We start from the raw sequence: 21,011 nt of genomic DNA, 5'->3' as shown, positions 1-21,011 counted from the left end.
TGCCTTCCGGTCTTCATAGCCACGCGTTTAAGGCGCGATGTGTTCAAATTTGCGCGGTAATTTGCTATCCGGCTTTGCCGAGATATGTTGACTCTGTGCTCACCACTTGTCAGGCAGATTGTAGAGCAAAGGTGGGCCAACCCACGATGTGCCATGATTCATTGCGGGACCCCGACTCGCGGGTGGACGAGATAGCAACCTTTTGGAGAGGTGATCACCATGACGGTCACGCAGAAGCACAGGCAGCATGATGGAGCCTTTCGTTCGCGTGGCGAAGGGCAAGTTCTAATGCCGCTGAAAGCTGACAGCTCCCATATAGGGGCTTAGGATGAAGTGGGAGGATACCTAGGTACCTAACCCCCTGGTCATTCACTGCCTTCTTAACTTTAATGAAGGGTTGACTGATCACGGAGAGCTTCCGAAGTCCCCACTCACCTCCCATTCCGGCCCATCTTCCTCTTATAATGGTGACTTTGAGCTTGGCTGAAATCCAAGGGATAATTCCATAGTCTCGAGCTGCTCTTCCATTCTTTCATGCGCCTAGGCGCAGACATTCGTTTCTTTTAGCGGCCTATCAGATCTTGTTTTGCTACCTCTGTCCAAGTGAGCAGCCGGCTACCATGCTCAGACCATGCCTGCTCCACGTGGTGAGCCTCACGACTGCAATTAGGAGCTGCTCGGCTAAACTGGATCATACGAAAGCTCCGCCCAACTTGACTGAGATTGAGGACAGTCTCTACTGGACATGGCGCTCCAAGGCACACATTGTGCCTCTGCAAGGAACCTTGCAAGATCCATGCATGCACTACACCGATCCAGATACTGGCTCCTTTCATGTCAATTTCCTCCTGAACAAAGCACCAAACGGTGCATCGGGCACCAAGACAGATGACTTGGTGAGTGGTCCAAAGGAGGAACTGTTTTCTTCTTGTGTGTAATCTCGTGAGCGCGTCTCCGTGTATATGAGGCAACAGAGGCAAGACATGTGCCATATATTTATCTTCAACATGCCATTCTGGCTTTGGAGCACCGTATTGTGTTGATTACTAACAAAACTCAGGTCACTTATGAGGATGTGAACCCCATGGGAAAGCAGTTCATCTCACCAGGGGGAGCCAACGATCCGCTTGCTGTCTTTGACGGCTCCGTCATCCCTAGCGGGATTGACGGGAAGCCGACTTTGATGTACTCCGGTGTAAAACACCTCCCAATTACTTGGTCGATTGAATATATAGCTGAAAGCGAGACTCAATCCGTTGCTGTTTCATATGATGGAGGCAGGAACTTCACCAAGATGGATTGGGACCCTGTCATCGTACAGCCGGACAACATCGAACCAACCGCTTTCCGGGACCCGTATTTCTTCCAGAGTTATCAGCTCGATGAGCTGATCAGTGCCAGTCGAAACGGCACATGGTACGTGACTATTTCTGGGGGCATCAAAGGGGATGAGGCTGGCCCAGCCGAGTTTTTATATCGACAAAATGGTACCGCTGAGGATGATTTCCAATCCTGGGAGTATCTTGGGATGTGGTGGAAGGAGGCCCAGAATGTGACCTCATCTGATGCCACCTTTGGTATTGTCTACGGATTTAACGAAGAGGTTTCCAATACCCAAAACATTGACCAGAATGGTATCAACAATAGTGATGGAGAAATGTTTCAGTGAGTACCTTCTTTCCTCCAGAAACTCTCACCCTTTTCTTTGATTTCCTGAATGCCACGGAAGCCGTGCCAGGAGATCTCTTGGGAGAAAAAGCTCCTGATACCACTTGAATACAGAGGGAAAATGGATGCATCCACACCCTCTGCGTGGATTTCATGCTTATCTAGCCAGGGTTACAACTACTATACCCGCGTTATTCTTTGAGCAACCTGTCGGCCATCTCTTCGGAAAACTCTTCAGACACTTGGAACTGCTGAAACAGAAGTCGCTAATAGAAAATGATCGGCAGTACATTTGGGAGCGAATGGACCGACGAATGGAACCACGTCGTAGGCGATGCGCCTAAGGGTGAATAGTAAGTGCCTTCCAACCTCTCACCACCTTTTCCAAGGTGGTCAACCTGTCATATCTAGTCATTCTACCACAGTCGTCACCTCTGATTCTGCAAATCGACTGACTTCACGATCAGCCATCACGATAGTAAGCAGCTTCCAGTGGTTGCCCTCAAACTCCAGCCACATAGCTGCCACAAGTCGAAAGACTCCCGTGAGCTAGGACAACGGAACAGGCTGAGATGCGGGTGCTCGCTTGGGCCAACTTATTCTTTGGCATGATGCCTCGTATCTTGGGCTGACTATACTTATCGCAGTGCATTGGGCCTCCGGGGAAGTCATACTCCACAATCAGACTCAACTCCCAATCTTCACGCCCACAATGTCCGGTTTCCTGGACTGGGGTATCTCTGCTTACGCAGCCGCGGGCCAGACCCTCCCGTCCTCGTCTTTAGCCTCTACCAAGAGTGGCCTACACCACGACCGATGGATCAGCTATGGTAAGCAGCGGTCTTCTCCTCCACAAATCCGTAAAGTATCTTCCACGGTGCTTTGATGGCTGACACTCAATGCTGCAGTCTGGCTCACCGGAAATCTTTACGGAAAAAAAGGATACGAAGTAAGCAGCTTTCGGATACAATCTTAATTCCCTCAAGGAAGAGTCTCTTCTATCTGTAGCTTGTACTTCAAAGGTTCCATTAGGCTGCAGATCTTGAGACAAGCCATGGCTGCACTATGACCTGTTCCCTCACAGATTCATACGGAACTGCTTACTCGGTGCTGCTTTGATAGCTGACTCTGAATGCTGCAGGATGCTCCAGCAGCGACTTGGACGGGCGCACTGTGTCTGCCTCGGGAGCTCACTGTTGGATATATCACAAACGTCGTGGACAACGAGCTTTCTCGTGAGGTTCCCGGCGCTTGGGTCGTTGACTCTGCTGATAAATCCGCCGGGACACTATCTCTCAAGACTCTTCGACAAGTCATTGCGCAAGAGCCTCTGGCTGCCATGCGTGGAGATGGCTCGCGCCTGAGTACAGAGCCAGCGCGGAAAATCACCTCACCCAGTCGGATAGCATTTGCTCAGAGTCCTACATCGCGCTACTTCGTTCTGACTGCTAACCTAACGTTTCCCTCTTCGGCACGCACGAGTGACTTGCGTGCGGGTTTGCGGATCTTGGAAAGCGAACACGAGAGCACCACGATATGGTACAAACTCTCCAACGAGACGCTCCTCGTCGACCGTTCCAATTCAAGCGCGGCTGCGGCTACAACCGGAGGCACAAAGATCGATACACGCCCAGAGAAAGGCCTGCTTCGGCTGTTCGACCTGCTTGAAGACGGAGAAGAGACCTTGGAGACCTTGAAGCTGACTGTGGTGGTCGACAACTCCATCGTCGAGATCCACGCAAATGACAGATTCGCCTTATCCACGTGGATTAAACCTTGGTACAGCGCCTCGACTAATATCAGCTTCTTCGCTGAGGGTACCGGGAGCGTCGATTTCAGCGATGTGACCATCCACGAGGGTCTTTACGATGCTTTCCCCCACAGGACATATGAGAGCGTGAGCTCGAGCGCAAACCACAGCTCGGCTGCAAACTCCACCAAGTCCTCGCTGTCTTACTCAGATTATCCCATACTTCTCATCACTTGGGGTGCGATCACCGTCTTCTTTAGCCTGATGTAAACGCGAATTTCATACAAGGGTTGAGAAATCCATCTGGCTGAGAGAGAGTCAACGAGTGCTAGATTAATGTACATTTACACATACTGTGTTTAGGTAACCACACGTTACAGATTAGAGAGGTCTTCTTGAGTGAGTAAATTATAATATTTATGTTATCTAGCATATATAGACAACGCCTTATTTAATAAGCACAGCAGATGGAAAGCACTGACCAGAGAACGCAGCTCTGAGAGGGTGAAGGCATAATTATTCGCTCACAAAATCACCTATCTACGTGAGATGGGCATACGAATGCCTCGTATCTCAAGTTTCAATGCGCTTGAGCGAGTTAACATACCTTAGAAAGATGACCAGGTGCTTCGCGGGTTGATTGTGTCCACTTGAATCGAAACTTTCTTGCCTTTCTTCAGTTGTCATTGCATTCTTCTTTTCAGGTGTTTAGGTGGTGGGGAGGGAGAGAGTTTCCGCACTTAAAATCGATGACATCTGGAGCCTCACATTCGGGTCTTCCTTGCTCACTGACTATGGACCATCGCAGTGCTCGAAATTGGGCTATACGACGGACAACGAAACTAAGTCCGCCCCGGGGACCCAGTTCGGGAACCCAATCTCCCTCAGACACACTTACACAGCCCTCACGCCTCTCACAGGTCTCACCCTAGAGCTTGAAGAAAAACATAACCCTGACAGTCCACCAAAATCCAAAGGCCCCCGTCCACAGAGAGCCGTAGGATTGAGCTAGGACTTCTCATGATTCCGCACGTCCCTGAAGGGGTTGGGGGTATCTTGTACCTAAGTAGGCATTATTACCGCGGATCCTGACCAGACCGTCGATAGTTGCGAGGCACTCTAAAGCTTGGACCGGGAGCGCCAAACGACTCATCCGAGTCGTGGTCGACAGGCGGGCTTTGGTGCCTCAAGGAGGCTCGAAGCGGCTGGGCTGGCTGCTCGAATAGCCTAGACCGTGATGATTCATGCTGCAGATCCTCAGATCTGTTGTGTTGCACCTCGATTGCAGCGTCGTCGTTGTCAGAAAGCATTCTGATCTTGGGGTCGGTGGGCTGGGTAGGCATTGGCCTTCGCTTGCCACGGTATTCTTTCTGGAGACCGTCTCGTCCTTGAGCAGTCGGAGGTAGTTCTTGTGGATTTCTGGTCAATTCGATGCTCTGTCGCACCTGCGGAGGCGGCTTCCAGGAGTTTCTCTTCGGTTTTGACGGGTTCGTTTGGAACGGCATATTGCCGGCCTCTAGCTCTTGTTCTTGGCTTCTGGAACGTCTTCGGTAGGTCGAACTAAGCTTCCAGATGATGAAAATTGGAATCCAAGAGAATGCGAAGCAGATGACTAGACCGTTGTCAACAATCTGAAGCTTTGCGGTGACCAATGGAGAAATCGAAGGGCGGTAGTGGGAGGTCTCGTTCACTACCGGTACCTACCTACCATCCCTGCACCAAAGCAACAAGGCTCAGGAATCACACGGGAACTGTGAAGGATACAATTCAAAAAACTTACTGCCGATAACTGCGATGCGTTCAGCAATCGTGCCGCCTTCGCCTTCGTCGGATGTAAAGATGGCCATGCTTGGACGTTTGTGAGGAGGGTTTCTTGCTTCGTGGTCGAGTAGTTGCAAAAGGTGGCAGATGCGATGGAATAAATACCTAAGCAGGTAAGTATGAGCGGCGCAAAGCTTTTTTGCACTCCACTAAGGGGTTTCTGGTTTGGTCGAGGCCCCGATACATATAGTGCATGGCAATGGCGTCTGTACCAAGGACATGAGGGTAGATAGCGAGGGACTATGACGGTGCTTGGTGCGGCGTGGTTTATGCTGAAGGCCGGTACATCTTACGCGAACGGGCACTGCCAGGTGTTTAGAATGGAGCCGTGACCTTGTAGCGCCCTCTAGTGGGAATCATGACTAGACACCTGTGCAGTAATTATTACTTTCTGTGTGGCCTTATGAGTGCACTCTCGACCCTATCAAATACTTACCTAGGCACGCTAATTCGGACTGTGGGAAACAAGTGTCCTATGTAGTTATCACGAGTGTCTCCCCGGGGCGTCAAGGCGGAGGCCAAAAAAAAACCACCTAGACTTTTCAGAGCCAACGTCATCCTCGAAGCCTCCTTTCCACCGGAGGAGGGGGAAAGAGTAGTTTTACTAGCGGAACACGCTTTAATACAGGTGCTCAACACTGTGATGATTCAGCCAGCATTGGGAGAGGATAGACGTCTTTTCAAGTGAGAATATATATAATATGGTGGATGATCAAGTTTTTGGATTAGAGATAGTAGGTATAAGTATATAGTTATACGTTCTACCTAAGAAGCATATGTGTACAGATTAAAAACGAGACCACCACTATCTAAAAGAATACCGGAATGCAATAGCAAATTGTCTTGGAGGAGGAGTCGAGAGTTTGAATGAATGAATTATCCAAACTTCTTAATAAAATATAGATTACTTTGACTTGCGAAATGTTGGGCAAGTCAGCTTATGTGAGCACTGATGGGCCAAGTGAAGCCAGCGCTTTTGCCCCATGATCTCAATCATTGTATCTTCAGGTTTTCATATATTATTATTTGACTGTTGCTGTACATCTTTGTGTAGATCATTGGCAGCATTTGAAACCAGGGCTATTGTTAACACTAGGGTTACGGGAAGGTTTAGACAACAACAAAGACTGTCTTCTCCTGGGAACTCAAACGTCTGCGGCCGGGTAACCCCCAACTCGATGTGGGCGGCATTTCGGGTCCCTGTGCCGACCTTCTCCAAGGCGCAAGGGTAGATAGACTGCTCCGAATAATCTCCCCAGACCTGCCAAGGTTGGCATCCACGAGGTACGGATGCACTGCAGAGGCCCGGGCAGCCCAGGCAGGCAGGCAGGCAGGCTGGGCAGGGCATAGCAATGATTTGCCGTGGGTTGCATCGCCTCCGATTGGCAGCATTCCACCTGCCTTTGACGGCAAGAGATACTGACTATCATTTAATGGTTTCATGCAAGGCACAAGCAACACTTGCAGCCACGCGTGCAGCAAGGTTGGGTGACCGCAGGCCACCCAACCTCGATTTCTGGGCGATAGAGGAGTGTGCGCCTTTGTTTAGACTTCGTAATAATCATGCCTGCAAGCCGAAACCCCCCCGCCGTCCTGCCCTCGGATTGTTGGGCACCGAGGCACCTTCGGTTGTTACCCCCTGTCCATCTCCAAACCTTGTCACCCAGCTCACCTGGGGAGCCGTTTGTATTGGCGAGTTCGTCCCTTCTTGCAGAGCACAAGCCGCTGCTGCAGTGCTACCCCCCCCCCTGTGCACCACAAAACGGCCAGCTTATTTACTCGTACGTGATAATTAAGGGAGGTGCAGTGCAACCCCTCTGGGCATGGGATGGAAGCCACTAATAACCACTGCATATTCCTTGCGTGCCCCGACCAGTTGTCTAGTTGTTTCTCAGTGACCACGCCAACTCTCGGGCCCTTTCTCGCGCTGCACTGGTGACCAAGGCGACAATCGCTCTCGCCTGTCTAGATGCTCAAAGCCCCTACATGTGCCGTGTCGTTCCTGTCCTGTGTAACCACTGTCAATGACAAGGGCGTGCCCGCGAGAGAGAGAGAGAGAGAGAGATGGAGAGAAAATGGGATGCGGAGTCCTGGTCACATTCACTGAATGGATGACACAATGCAGGCTGATCCGGATCGGCACCTGCTGCAAGCTGCACCCATGCGCTTCGCAACCTCCTCTCGCTAGAGTTTGATTATTTGCCTGCACCTGACCTGAGCGATGCCTGCAGCAGGTGCACATCTGAGATTGAACATGGTAGCGAGTTATTAGAGGGGCCTCGCCGCCCGCGGTCCAATTATCTTGCACAGCATTCTATTTGACTCCTGCGTTGTAAACCGGGGTATCCGGAGCATCTGCAAAGCGTGTTGCTGCTCTGAGCGACACTGCAGGCGCTTGGTTACTGCAGACATTCTTGTGACGTGTTCGTCTACATGTCGGCACAAGCGGGAATCAGTCTGAACATCTTCACTTTCATTCATTCCCGCACTCTTAGACGCTTCCTCTTCGCACCGCTCGTCAAACTCCAGCCTGGGCAGCCATGTTCTCTGCGACGGCCCACCTGTGTACGGTGGCGTCCCTGCTGGGAGCAGCCAGAGTGGCCACCGCGCAAAGCACCGTTGTCGACAACTTGCAGTTTGTCGACCCCCTCGTCGGAGCCAGCAACGGTGGTAATGTCTTTCCAGGCGCCTCGCTGCCTTACGGCATGGCAAAGGCCGTCAGTGACACCAACAGTGGCAGTAACCAGGGTGGCTTCACCCTTGATGGCAGCAATGTCACAGGATTCAGTGTACTCCACGATTCGGGAACAGGGGGGAGCCCATCGCTTGGCAATTTTGCACTGTTTCCTTTCGCCAGCTGCCCCGGCGGAGACGTCAACAACTGCGTCTTTCCAAAAAAGGCGCGCGCGCGGTTTGGAGCCTTTAGCAACGATAGCGTAGTGGCTGAGCCCGGGTACTTCAGCATTACCCTCGACTCGGCGATCCAGGCAGAGATGACCACGACCCAGCACACCTCCATTTTCAAATTCTCCTTTCCGGACTCAGCGGGCAACGACAGCCACCCCCTGATTCTCCAGGACCTGACGGATTTGCAGGACAGTCGCCAGGACAACGCAACTGTGGCTGTTGACGCGGCGACGGGACGCATCACTGGAAATGCGAGGTTTGCTCCCAGTTTTGGCGTGGGCAACTACGTGCTACACTTCTGTACAGACTTCTCCGGAGCTGCCATCTTCGATAACGGCATCTACTCAAACAGCCGCGCGAGTGCTGACGTCAAGGAGTTCAAGATCTCGCGATCTATCAACGGTTATCCTCTGCCCGGTGGCGCTTTCGTGCGTTTCGCCAGTGGAGATGGCCCAATTTACGCCCGCACCGCAACAAGCTTCATCAGTGTCGACCAGGCGTGTGCTCAAGCCGAGTCCGAGATTCCGGACTTTGATTTCGACGGCGTCCGGAACGCTGCAAGAAGTGCGTGGAGGGAGAAGTTGAGCTACATTTCTGTCGACGTAGAGGGAGTGGATCCTTCCTTTGCGACCAACTTTTTCAGCGGGTACTACCGTACAATGATCAATCCGCAGAATTACACTGGCGAGAACCCGCTCTGGTCGAGTAGCGAGCCCTACTTCGACTCTTTTTACTGGTAAGTAAATAAGATTGGACCGTATAACAGTATCTCACCCGCAGGTGCTAATTGGGGTTGTGTGGTACCAGTCTTTGGGATTCTTTCAGATCGCAGATTCCTTTCTTGACTGTGGTAGATCCGGAAGCCGTGGAGGACATGATTAGGTCTCTAATCGATACTTACGCCCATCTTGGCTGGCTACCAGATTGCCGCATGAGTCTCAGTAAAGGCTACACGCAGGTAAGCCTTTTCTGCGTTGAAACTTGGTGGTTGCATTCTCTGACAGTAGTTCCAGGGTGGGTCAAATGCGGATGTTGTGCTCGTCGATGGGTACTTGAAGGGTCTTTCCAACAATATCGATGTGAGCACCGCGCCGAGAATCGCCTTCTTCGAGCGTCTCAACGAAGCTGATATTTGCAGTGGAATCTTGGATACGAAGCAGTGGTTAAAGACGCCGAAGTCGAACCTTACGACTGGTGTTGCAACGGACGCGGTGGCCTTGACAGCTGGAAAGCTCTTGGTTATATTCCGGTGCAGGACTTTGACTACAAGGGCTTCGGGACAATGACTCGTAGTGTCTCTAGGACCCTCGAGTACAGTTACAATGACTTTTGCATCTCCGAGCTGGCTGCTGCTCTGAACAACACAGCTGACCAGGAGAAATATGTCGAATCCAGCGGGAATTGGCAGAACATTTACCGAGCTGATCAGACGTCCTTCATCAACACGTCGACTGGGCCGGTGGACACAGGTTTTGTCGGCTTCTTCCAGCCTAAATTCCTGAATCAGACGTGGGAAGTCCAGGATCCCCTGACGTGCAGCAACATCGACAGCTCAGGCATTGCTTGCTCACTTCAGAATTCCGGCAGGGAGACATTTGAGAGCAGTCTGTGGGAATATGGCTTGTATGTATCATCCCTTTCGCAGATCTCGGCACCAATTACTGACCTGACCAGTTTTGTTCCCCACGACCAAGCAACACTCATCACGCTGTACGGCGGGCCCGAAGGCTTTGTACGGCGCCTGGACTACCTCCACGACCAAAATATCACCTACATAGGAAACGAGCCTGCGTTCCTCACCGTGTTCCAATACCACTACGCCGGTCGCCCTGCGCTCTCTGCGAAGCGCTCCCATTTCTACATCCCGTCTTTCTTCAGCCCAACACCCGCTGGCCTCCCAGGAAACGACGACTCCGGTGCTATGGGAAGCTTCCTGGCCTTTAGCATGATAGGACTGTTTCCAAACCCAGGTCAGGACGTATATCTCATTATACCGCCCTACTTCGCCAGTGTGAACATCACGCACCCGGTCACTGGTAAGACTGCTACCGTTCGCAACGTCAACTTCGACCCAACGTATGAGGCCATTTTCATTCAGTCCGCTACGCTAAACGGTGTGCCATACACCAAGAGTTGGGTAGATCACAGCTTCTTCACAGAGGGCAAGGAGCTAGTTCTCACTCTGGGACGAAATGAAAGCAGCACTTGGGGCAGGGGTGTAAATGACTTGCCGCCAAGTCTCGGGGAGTACACGGGTTTCAACAGCTCATATGCTGGGAATAGCAGAGGCCCGAGAAGATTAGCAGGAAACTACTGGCCTGAGTTTGTGGGCTCCAATAGGGTCTAGAGGCACTATTGCTTATTCATGTACAACCATTACCAAGTCTTTATTACTCGAGGTATTTCCCTAAACACTAGATTAATTGACCTGAGAGTGTGCCGACTACAATCTTGACCCCCCCCCTCTTTTAGTGTAATACACGACGTCTCGAAATCCAGGGGAGTGAGGCTCGACCGATTAATATAATATTACAATAACCCACTATTTCAGTGGCACTCGCACGCTTGAAAACCGTTGGGCTTGCCTAAACAGTCCTACCTCTCCTGGTTGACAGAATCCCTGTTGCTCCACGACCATCGACTTCTCGTGCTCCTCTCGCTCCAACTGGATACAGCTTCCCCATGAAGTACTCTCTAAAAACGACAAAAGCTGCTTTGCATCATTAGTGGTATTTAGAGGGAATGGAGAGCTGATTGTTAAGCCCTTGCATAGTCTTCCGGTCGTGTTGTACAAGGCGGCAAATCCAGGTGTATCACAAGGACAAATGGGCCGCGTGAGCCGACTTACTACTAGTGAATCTAGAACCAAGTGCGCCCGGCCGCAGACACAAACCCAGCTGATGGGAATCAAAGACTGCTGTTTCCACAAGCGCCCTGCTCGGTCAAAAATTTGGCAGCAATCGCAGCGTTCGTGCCCACACTTGTTCAAGCACTTGCTGACCTTTTTGTCCAATGTTGCTTCGCCGCACTTGCAGCATACGAAGCCCATTAGCTCCCGCCCCGGAAGTGTCTCCGGGATCGCAGCGGCGGCCTTTGTGTTGCTTGACATCTTTAGAGATTCGGTGGGTGCCAAGGCTGTCTCGGAAGGCAAGAGGGTCGTCTACTGGGACTTCAGCTTTCCTGCCAGTTGAGATTTGCTCAAATGCTCGACATGCTTTAAACCTTGGATGATCTGAGCTGTTTAAATACCGTGCATGACTCGTATCCCAGCAAAGGACTACTTCTAATACTGTTCATTGTGTCCTGCCTTTTAAGCGGCTTCTTTTGTTTGCGCTATTATCGATCATCTTTGGACAATGGATTCAAGACAGCGGCTTGGCTGCCTGCTTGTTCTGCGTACTGGTTGAGCTTCAATTCCCCGGGCACGGCCTAGACTTGACAAAGCTGAACAAGACCTAGAAACCTCTCTGGGTACCTGGCTAGCTGCCTCGAAGCAGAGACGCGGAGTTGACAGTACTACTATGAACCCATCAAGCTAACATGAGTTCACCCTATGCAAATTGAGGACTAATCCACTGAACATTATCATCAGGTAGAGAGTTCTATTGAGTGAGACGTTTAGACGCTTGCACTCATTTTGGTAACGACTGTAGGTGTTTTCTGTATTCAGAGCTATCAACAACGAAAAGAATGACATGGATGAAAGGAGGAGGAAACCTCCTGGAAACAACAGGAGCATGACCGTACGTTTCACATGATGAGCCAGCACCTGCCCAGCTTCGTACGTTCCACATCTCCGTCCCATCAGTGGCGCTCCTGCTTCCGGGGAGACAGCCCTCTTTCAGGCATCTTCCATGTACGACGCTGTCGGCTTCAGCGTGTTCACCGTGTCTGACTTCTCCAGATATTGCTCCTCGAAGTGCGAGTCCCTCATCCTGGGCGCCATGACAGCCTCGGCAACTGAGTTGAAGAGCCTAGTCTGTTTGGCCTCATCGGCCTCGGACAAGGAGAGCGGCACGCTGCCGTCCACGATCCTCCACCCCGCCCTCTCAAACCTCTCACGCACGTAAGGGCTCATATCGACGAAGCGGAACTCGACACCCTTGCCGCCGTATTTGTAAATCTCGGCTGTCAGAGTCTTGAGGTGCGACACGGCAGTGATGTCGATGTGGTTGACCCTTCCGAAGTCAAGCACGACCAGGCCGATAGGTGGCAGGGCCGAGGGGTCAGTGACACCAGCTGCAACCCGGAGGCGGTTTGTGCGCTTCTCAGCCACGACGGACCAGTTTCGCTCTCTCTCCGCGCCTCGCGAACCGTTGTAGATGGGGCCGTGGTGAGTCTGGACCGAGTCCAGGATGCGTGCTGTCAGGCGGTGCGAGTTCGGGAAAAAGAACGACTCGTTGAAGCGGAAGACATGAACATCCAGCATCATCTGATCAGCAACATGCGACGTCGGCAATCCCCGTGCGGCGTCGAGAGAAGAAGCCAATTCTGAGCGTGGCGGCACAGCAGATGCCGTGATAGATGCAAATGTCTGGCGGAGAATGAGGTAGACAACTGAATGTAGTGTCAGTCAAAAATCGGCCGGATGTTGAAGCGATGTCGAAAAAGGACGATGAAACAAAGACTCCGCCTCGTCACCGGACAGGGAGACTAGAATGCAACTTACTGTTGAAAGCGACTGGGATGAAGATACCGAATTCAGTCGAATAGAACAAAGTAATCCAGAAAGCCAGCATCGACGTGATGAAGTCGGCGAGGGAGGTCTTCCAGAAGCGATAGAAGGTCGAGGGCGGATAGATTAGGGGCCACACCGCGCAGATGATGATTGCTGCGAGCGCCGCCTTCGGGATCCAGTAAAGGAGACCCACCAGCTTGTATATGGACACGAGAATGATCGCAGTTGTGACAAAACCGGACAACGGTGATTTGACTTTGCAGGAAGAGTTGACAGATGTCCTGGACATGGCACCGCCAACACCCATGGAATGGAAAAAGCTGTTAAAGAACTGGAAGATCCCCGAGTTAGTAATTGAACACCCCAAAGCATTTAGGGAGCAGGCGAAGCCACCTACGTTGCAAACTCCAAAGTAACAGAGCTCCTGGCTCTGGTCAGGAATGTAATCGTTCCTCACACCGAAGGCCCGCGCAATGGCTGTGTGCTCGATGGCCGCACCGACAAACACGGTGATACTCTTGCCAACAACCTGGCTGACAAGGTCCATCGAAGGGATCTGAGGCGTCTCCAGACCGTTGGACTTGACCTTGACCACCTTGAAAAGGTGGTCGTCCTCACCCAGGTTGTGGTTCACTGCGTAGCTGATGCCCGTGTAGAGGACCAAGGCCAGGAAAGCGCGCAGAATGGACAGAAGCCAGATGACCTTGTTCTTGTCACCCCACCGCTTCCCAGACTTGTCGAGGATGGTCAGAAAGGCGATGCATGAGAAGCCGATGGCGCATGTGAGGCCACTGGCTCCACCGAGGTTTGCGAAGACGTCATGGATCTGGCTGGCAGCACCGTCGGATGAAACGTCCGAGCCGAGCAGAGAGCCCATCTGGTTGAGCAGGATGGTGATGGCCACAGCTGAGATGAAGCCAGTGATGATGGGGATGGAGATGAACTCCAACAGGAAGCCAAGCTTCAAGAAACCCAAGATCATGCCGAATATACCCATTGACAGGGCAACCGCGGACGCGATCTGCTGAGGCGAGTATGGTGAGCCCTCGCCGAAGGACGCGACGATGTCCGATGTGAGGAGCCCGATGAGGGAGGTCGGGCCGGTAGACAAATCTGGTGTGTATCTCGTGAGCGACAGGTGTTTTTGATTTCCTAGACATGTAAAAGCAATAGTCTGCTCACCTTTGGTGGTCCCCATGAAGGCGTAGAGGGCTGATGGAAACCAGCTCGACATCAAGCCATACTGGATGGGAATCGTCGCAAGTGAGGCATAGGACAGGCCCTGAGGGATGAGCATAAGACCCAGCGTCAAGCCGGCGATGGTGTCGTTGATGAGCCATCGGACGTTGTACCGGGGCAGCCAGCCGACGATGGGCACCTTGTCGATCATGTACTGCGCGGTGGCAGAAGGCAATGCCCTCGCCGCCTTGGTCGTTAGCCGACCGACCTTGTTCCAGGTCACATCCGTGCGGACGTCATTCTTCACAGCGTCAACCACTTTCATGATGACGGCTGCCTGTGGCTTGGGGGGAAGGTTGTGTGAGGCCGAGGGAGGATGTGATGCGAAAGGAGCGCGCCTAAGATGACGAAGTCGGACGCTCTGTCTACACACGATCTCATGGCCCAGGACGAGAAATGAGGGCGGGAGGTTATGTACTTGAACTCAATGAGCGCCCGGGACGGAAGTCACGCGCAGACCCAAGATCCCTACCACGTGTAAGACCTCTGAGCGGACGTGACTGCTGCTCCCGCCGTGCAGTGCAGAGCAGGGGCCGGCCTGTGCAGCGTGCAAGCATCACAGTACTATTGTCAGTGACCCAGTCATCCTATCCTGTTGACCCCCCCCCCGGACACCCAGAGCCTGGCATACATACACGAACATGACGAGCAGCCACGGCGCAGGGACACAGCTGCCTGTCTCCGTCGATGCTGTCGGCGTTCGGGATGTTTTCACTCAGATTGAAGACAGAGCAGCTAGCCTGAGCCAGATAAGACTGGCTACCACTGAAACAGACGAAACCCATCACCAGTGCCCATGTTTCTTCGGCAGCTACCTATTCTGGTCGAAGGGCCCCGAGGGCGAGAGAGATGCAGCTTCAGGGCCGAATGGGCTGACCAGTGGCAGCGGCGTGCCATGGTGAGGGTGTGGTGTGGTGAGATGACACCAGGTGGTCGCGATACAAAGCAACGGTGCAGGCTACGGTGGGCGCGCAGGGAGCAGGCGAGTACACGGTCTGGTATAGTGTACACACACAGACACACACACACATAGTCTCGTAGCCTAGTAGACTATAGCCCGTGCCGTGCGGGGTACCCTTCAAGGCGCAAGGTTCAGGGACATGTTGCTGAAGTGTTTCCTTTCGCCCCTGACAGCCGGACATGGAGGAGGCGCGGAGAGAGGACAGAGAGGGGCGGCCGAGAGGCGAAGTATTTGCTATCCGTCTGAGTCGGGGGCCCATGGGTGCGGGGGAGACCCCATCACGTCGTCGTCCGAGAGGTTAGACTGAAGCCGCGCGGTGCAATCAGAGTCGCGAAGAGCGTTGCGGCCGGCTCGATCTGGCGGCACCTTGTGTTTCTTGGAATTGCAAGTAGATGATGAGGCAACTCGGGATGGTGGGGGCCCCATGTGATGGGATGAATACATACATACGTACATACATGCACACACTCATTCACACACACACACACACACACACACATGTGCCTGTCTTGGCTCACCAACAGACAAGTGGACGGACGCCCTCCTCAGAGCACAATGTCGACATGGCGGGGCCATCGAAGCATCGAAGCATCGGCGCGGCTGGCTTCCGTCTTGATAGCCGCTTCCGCCCATGGAGCGATCCATGTTTTCCTGTTCTGCCCAGGAGATGAGCGCATCCGGCGGTGGTGCCCGTTGTCTTAGCTATGCGACCGACCGACCGGAAGGGGTTGTGAGTGAGGGTGGGCGTTGGAGGAAGGGGGCATGGAGGAGAGGAGGAGAGGAGGAGAGGAGAGAGGAGAGGAGAGGAGGAGGAGAGGAGGAGAGGAGGAGAGGAGGAGAAGAGGAGAGGAGAGAAGGATGGATGATGGGCGATGGGCGATGAGTGATGGTTCCAAAGGCAAGGGGACCCCCCCCCCCCCCTTGGGTGGCACGCCTGCAGGCACGCCTGCATGCAACCTTGCCGGTTGTGACCAGGGCCCTACATTGCACTGGCAGCCGGCACCTGCGATTCCAGTCCGCCTTGTTGGAATATTCTGTGGGTGAACCGCCCATCGCGACACATGCACCACCGCGCATCCATCCCTTGCGTCCAGTTTCTCTTTTAATAATAGCACTGCAGGTCCAGAGGTAGGGTAGCACTGCGCACTAGCCGGCCATCGAGGCACGCACACGTGCACAAAGACGGCTCCTCAGCCTGAGCCAGAGATTATTATTACCGGTATTTCTGTCGCCGCCTGCGGAGTTGGTACGCCGTGCATGAGGTCGGTCTGCACCAGAACGGCTAGGTCGAATGCCTGCCCGAGCATGGTATTGATCGAGACGGCCTCGTCAATTGCTTGGAACCTGCGGCCACCCCTCTGCGCCGCCTTTCTCCTCCAGGTCAAGACAATACCAAGCTGCACAGCCTTTGTGCTCATGTCGGACTGGCCCGTCTTGCTGCTGGGCTTCGCTCATGGGCTCATCATAGACGGGTGCAGGTAGCATCCAACCACGCAGAATCAGTTCATGACATGGATGCTCCGACTAGGAGTTGCCGGGCCAGCTATCCGGGCGGCACGGAGCGGGTGTGAGATCTGCTCTCAAAAGCCTAAAATTAACAACGGCACCGGGGGGCCCACAAGGTGCTCACGGTGCCCCGCCGGTGACCCTATGCGCTCGCATTCCGGCAGAGTCGATGGTGGGGTGCCCGCTCACAATAAAGGGACAAGATGCCCTGCGACTCCCGCTGGCATATCATCTCGCACCGGCCGTTTCGCCCGATTAGCACCCCTGCCCAAGGTGAGATCGGACGAGGCAGCTCGACCGCTCGTCAAGAGCCACATTAGTCAACGAGTGTCCAGGGGCCTCGTCGACCCCCTGGCCAATGATCAAGCCGGTTACCGGGAGCCCCCATGTGAGAGCGGCTAAGTCTTCACGCTGATGCGGTGGTCGTCTGGCTGGCTTCCCGGCGTGGTTGAATGACTGCGCATCGACGTTTCCCAAACCTTCAATGCTGCCAACACAGGGACCCAATCGATGTTTCACGGCTGCATCCAGCGACCGAAATAGTGGAACAGATACGCTGCGAAGCCCCCGGTCGTGGTGACCTCACCGGATGACACCGTGCTGCTCCGGGACTCACAACCCCACGCCCTCGGCCTCCTCAACGGCTAGCCGCCAGAGATCTAAAGATAGAGAGAGAGAGAGAGAGAGAGAGAGAGAGGACATGAGATGTGTTTTGGGCAATCCAGAGATGAGACGTCCGAACAAGGCGAGTTGTGTGGCACTATGGTTTGTGGTAAGCATTCGGACCATTGTTGCTTGTGCGCGGGCCAGAGGCACCTCGGATGATTTTAAGCTCACTGCTGGCTTGGCTCTTGGTTGGCATGGTTGGCGTCGCTGCTATGGCTTGCTATGTGAGCAGGTGGGTTCTCCAGCCCGTCTCGGCCATGACAGGACGTCGAAAGGCTCCCACCTTACACAAAGTGATGATCGGGGCCAAGCTGCCAAGTTCTATGCAAGAACCACTTGGCGCAGGACGTTTCCGTCACGGCTTCCCCGACCCGGCTGGGTCGCTACAAGGTTTCCCCAGACGCCACCGACCTGGGCGATTGGCTGTTATTCGTTGTTTGCTCGGCCGCTCCATGCCCAGCTGAAATTCCAAAATTGGTTCACGTAAGCGGCGCTTGTTCGGTATAGCAAAGACGAAGTCTGAGTGCTTCATTCATAGCACCCTGTAGACTACTTTCACCGGGTCATCGCAATTCCTGCGACGATGCAATTGCAATGACACGTCCAGTGAACGAAGAACCACCGAGAAAGCTTGTCGTGATTTGAATTGCCTTCCCATCAGATAAGATGATACGTTCGCTCCGGCCTTCCGGATCTACGACGGGGGCATCGAACTCTACCCCTACGCCGGGGGAGTTTCTGAAAACCTACTTTCTGGTATTCGAGAGGCTAGACACAATGTCCAGAACCACCACTAGTGTGAAGCGGAGACTAATATAACAACACTCTGCAGAGTGCTGCTGGATTGGGAGTGAAAAGTGAGCGGCGAAGAGCAAGGAATAATCAAGAGCTGCCAACGTACCCCTGAAGAGGACCCACAGGCATTCATATCGTGACGGCCGCAGCAAAACCCTCCCCTACACTGTCAATAGCCAGGGTCACGGTCCGTAGACCAGCATGGATTCCATTTGGGGACTTGGCGCAAGTACCGCCGAGAAAGAAGGGACACGCCTGGTGCAAACTATGGTGGCCGGATGTGCTGAGGCTCAATGGATCTGAGATGGCGAACGCGCTCCAGCCGAAAGGCACGAGGCTGCAGCGGGCTCTTAGGCTACTGGCTATGACTATTACCCGTAGAGAGAGAGAGAGAGAGAGAGAGAGAGAAAGGGGGATCTCTAGCCAACGATCGATCTGCCGATACACACATAGTGTTGAGGCGGCCCAGGCAAGGCTGGCATAGATTAGGTCACATCACGGGGGCCCAATGACAGCAAGCATGTCCACCGCAAGGAGGCAAGTCTGAGACTGCTATGCAGGCTGGCCCCGCTAGGGAGCGGATTCAGACTTGTGACAGCATCATCGGCCCTAATGTCGGCTCAACATACCTAGGTAGCTCATGCCTATCGAGTCCCACAGCTTACTCTCGCCCCCTTACAAATGTCTCGTATGATAGCCATGCTCCCTGTCTTCGGTCTACCAAAGCAGTCAAGTAACGCCAACGCATACGTTGCTGGTACACCGAGAGATTACCGCTCACAGTAACAGAGCTCTGGCGCAGTCTTCCTTGAGAATCGCCAGAAGCAGGCAACCGAAGGCTCAGAAGGTAAACCACGATGCAACACGCCATCGATCTATCAGAAACAATCGAATCCGCGACTGAGGTTGTTGAAGCCAACTACGTTGTCACATACTCGTCCGAGACGTTCCTCTGAGTCGTCGGTTTTCTGCAATGGTGGAGATGCTGACGGTAGGGGGTTATGGCCCCATTTACGGTGTGGTGACTTGATCTGTTCGAGTACAAATACGCGAAGGCGTGGCAACTATGCTCCCCGAAGTTCAGGGCCAAGAACCTGGGTGGCCAGCCGCCCCAGCCGAAGAGACATCGCTTGCAATCAAGCTCCGTGGCTTGCATCAGTGCACATGCGGCCACCCCCTGGAGCGCAGATCAAGGGGGGGACGGGGTGACATTCTTGCGCCTTCCTTCGAAAGCTTGCCGACTCGTGGTCATGGGCAAGGTAAGGAGAAAGCGAAACTTCATCAGGGCTTAGCTGATCGTTCACTCGCCAAGAACAAGGAAGGCTGGCGCCGTATCAGCCTTGACGCCAATTCGCTCACCGAGCCCCTATAAGGGTGGTGCCTGGCTGGTATGTTTCAATGTCCAATAAAATATATGGGGATGCTTCTCGCACGTGAGAGCTTGTATACCTCTGTCATGGTGTTCGCCTGAGTAAGATCTTTCACTCATTTCTGCGATACAAGATTTCATTCCTAGACCACCAATACATAGAAGACATCTAGGGCCCTGTCATCGCGTACATGGGATTCGCCCCCGTCTGACTACCCAACCAAGCAGCAAAGCGTGTGAAAAGAATCAGATACCAGCCCGCGTCAGCACGAGGTTTGACTAAATTTTTTTTGGGGGGGGGGGGCGGTAGGCAGGTAACTCGTCCAAGAATGCTGCGAAACTGACTAGTTAGATGCACTGTTCAACCCTCGGCCGTACATACTATACGTAGTATACAGATTCAAGGTGTCAAAGTTCCCCGGTATCATAAAAGACCCTTAGCAGCCACCTGCTCTGCGATTGGGGTATTGGATTAGGTAGCGCAACGGCGAAGACTGGCCACTGAAACCCAAAGTTCGGCCAAAATTCATGAAGATTACTAGGAGCCATCGTGCTTCTCAGTTTGCGAAGAGGAACCACACTGGCTGCGGATGGGCTTTGGCAGGTTGAAGAATGTATACCTGGTCATTTCACGCATTGCATAGGTACAAGTGAAACAATCCTTGAGAATGTTTTGATACCCCTGCATCTCAAATGGAAACCCAAGAAGCATTTGATAACAGTCTCGTCAATAGAATGGTTCCCCTACCGACAACTGGAAGTGGATCATAACCTTTGTAAGTCGTCAGATTGCCTGTCAGCGTCACATCAAGCAAGCCGCGAACGCGCCAACCACATGTTGTCGAAGCCATTCTCACCCACAATTGCCACTTTCCAGAATTCTTAAGTCAATTGAACACCACAGAATTTGTATGAGCAACGTCGTTCCTCACAGCTTGCCGTCGAGTCCAAGTTGAGCTCCACTTGAACTCTACAGTGCACAACACACTCACTCCATCCCATTACAGTTGCGGGCACGTCGCCCCAAACAGTTGAAATATAGCCCCGATTTGCGGACTTACAACAACAGAATGTTACACTTACACGCCGTGTGCCTGGGTCATGACCGAGGATCTGTTGTTTTCGATCTTTTGAACGACCTGGTCAGCAATTCACCAAATTGCTCATGCGGACTACCCACGCCCTCACGAAATGTATGAACGCGCAGTGTTGAGAAACTCAGACTAGGGCTACGACTCGGGCTGATGGAATTCTTCTGTGCAGGTAAGGTAATGAAAAGAGTAATCACACATTCCTATCGTGGTCGGAATTCAGAAATGGAGTAAAGCAACATTATCCAACTCAGTTGTGTTGTCCCTTACCATACAAAGCTCAGGCCGCGCTTGAACATAGCCTTTTGACGCCACAATATATGATGGGTGATTGACCGGCGCATTGTGGCTCACTGACAACAACAGCAGAGCTGGGCTGCTCGCTGCTGAACAATGTTTTGCAACCCAGGCAAGAAAGGTAACATGTCCTCTGGGGTAATACAATGAGAGGGAGTCGGCGAGCCTGTCCGAGAAGAATTGGCTCATGCAAGCCGTATTTTGGTGTGTAGTACAGTGAAGCATGGGAGGTGGCAGGCAGTCCACGCATTGGGGGAGAGAGG

General features: G+C 53.0%; 4 protein-coding genes across 4 annotated transcripts; 2 read left to right on the top strand and 2 right to left on the bottom strand.

Moving 5' to 3' along the window:
• Positions 1-620: 620 nt before the first annotated feature.
• On the top strand, positions 621-3,688 carry INS49_003787 (uncharacterized protein; the record flags this gene model as incomplete). The annotated part of the gene is made up of 7 exons (XM_043164577.1): positions 621-896; positions 1,061-1,665; positions 1,956-2,021; positions 2,136-2,146; positions 2,316-2,498; positions 2,577-2,617; positions 2,810-3,688. The coding sequence occupies 7 exons, from the start codon at positions 621-623 to the stop codon at positions 3,686-3,688; spliced, it is 2,061 nt and encodes a 686-aa protein (XP_043019342.1).
• An 806-nt stretch (positions 3,689-4,494) lies between these two features.
• INS49_003786 (uncharacterized protein) lies at positions 4,495-5,265 on the bottom strand (the record flags this gene model as incomplete). The annotated part of the gene is made up of 2 exons (XM_043164576.1): positions 4,495-5,030; positions 5,199-5,265. 2 exons carry the CDS (start codon positions 5,263-5,265, stop codon positions 4,495-4,497), a joined length of 603 nt encoding a protein of 200 aa, XP_043019341.1.
• A 2,514-nt stretch (positions 5,266-7,779) lies between these two features.
• On the top strand, positions 7,780-10,493 carry INS49_003785 (uncharacterized protein; the record flags this gene model as incomplete). Its single annotated transcript, XM_043164575.1, has 5 exons — positions 7,780-8,882; positions 8,954-9,104; positions 9,160-9,225; positions 9,285-9,769; positions 9,821-10,493. The coding sequence occupies 5 exons, from the start codon at positions 7,780-7,782 to the stop codon at positions 10,491-10,493; spliced, it is 2,478 nt and encodes an 825-aa protein (XP_043019340.1).
• Positions 10,494-11,987: 1,494 nt separating this feature from the next.
• INS49_003784 (uncharacterized protein) lies at positions 11,988-14,328 on the bottom strand (the record flags this gene model as incomplete). Its single annotated transcript, XM_043164574.1, has 4 exons — positions 11,988-12,637; positions 12,816-13,155; positions 13,222-13,937; positions 14,007-14,328. 4 exons carry the CDS (start codon positions 14,326-14,328, stop codon positions 11,988-11,990), a joined length of 2,028 nt encoding a protein of 675 aa, XP_043019339.1.
• Positions 14,329-21,011: the final 6,683 nt, after the last annotated feature.

The sequence above is a fragment of the Diaporthe citri genome, assembly GCF_014595645.1.
Source record: "Diaporthe citri strain NFHF-8-4 chromosome Unknown scaffold_10, whole genome shotgun sequence".
In the NCBI taxonomy this organism is placed as follows: Eukaryota; Fungi; Ascomycota; class Sordariomycetes; order Diaporthales; family Diaporthaceae; genus Diaporthe; species Diaporthe citri.
This window is presented reverse-complemented; position numbering and strand designations above follow the sequence as displayed.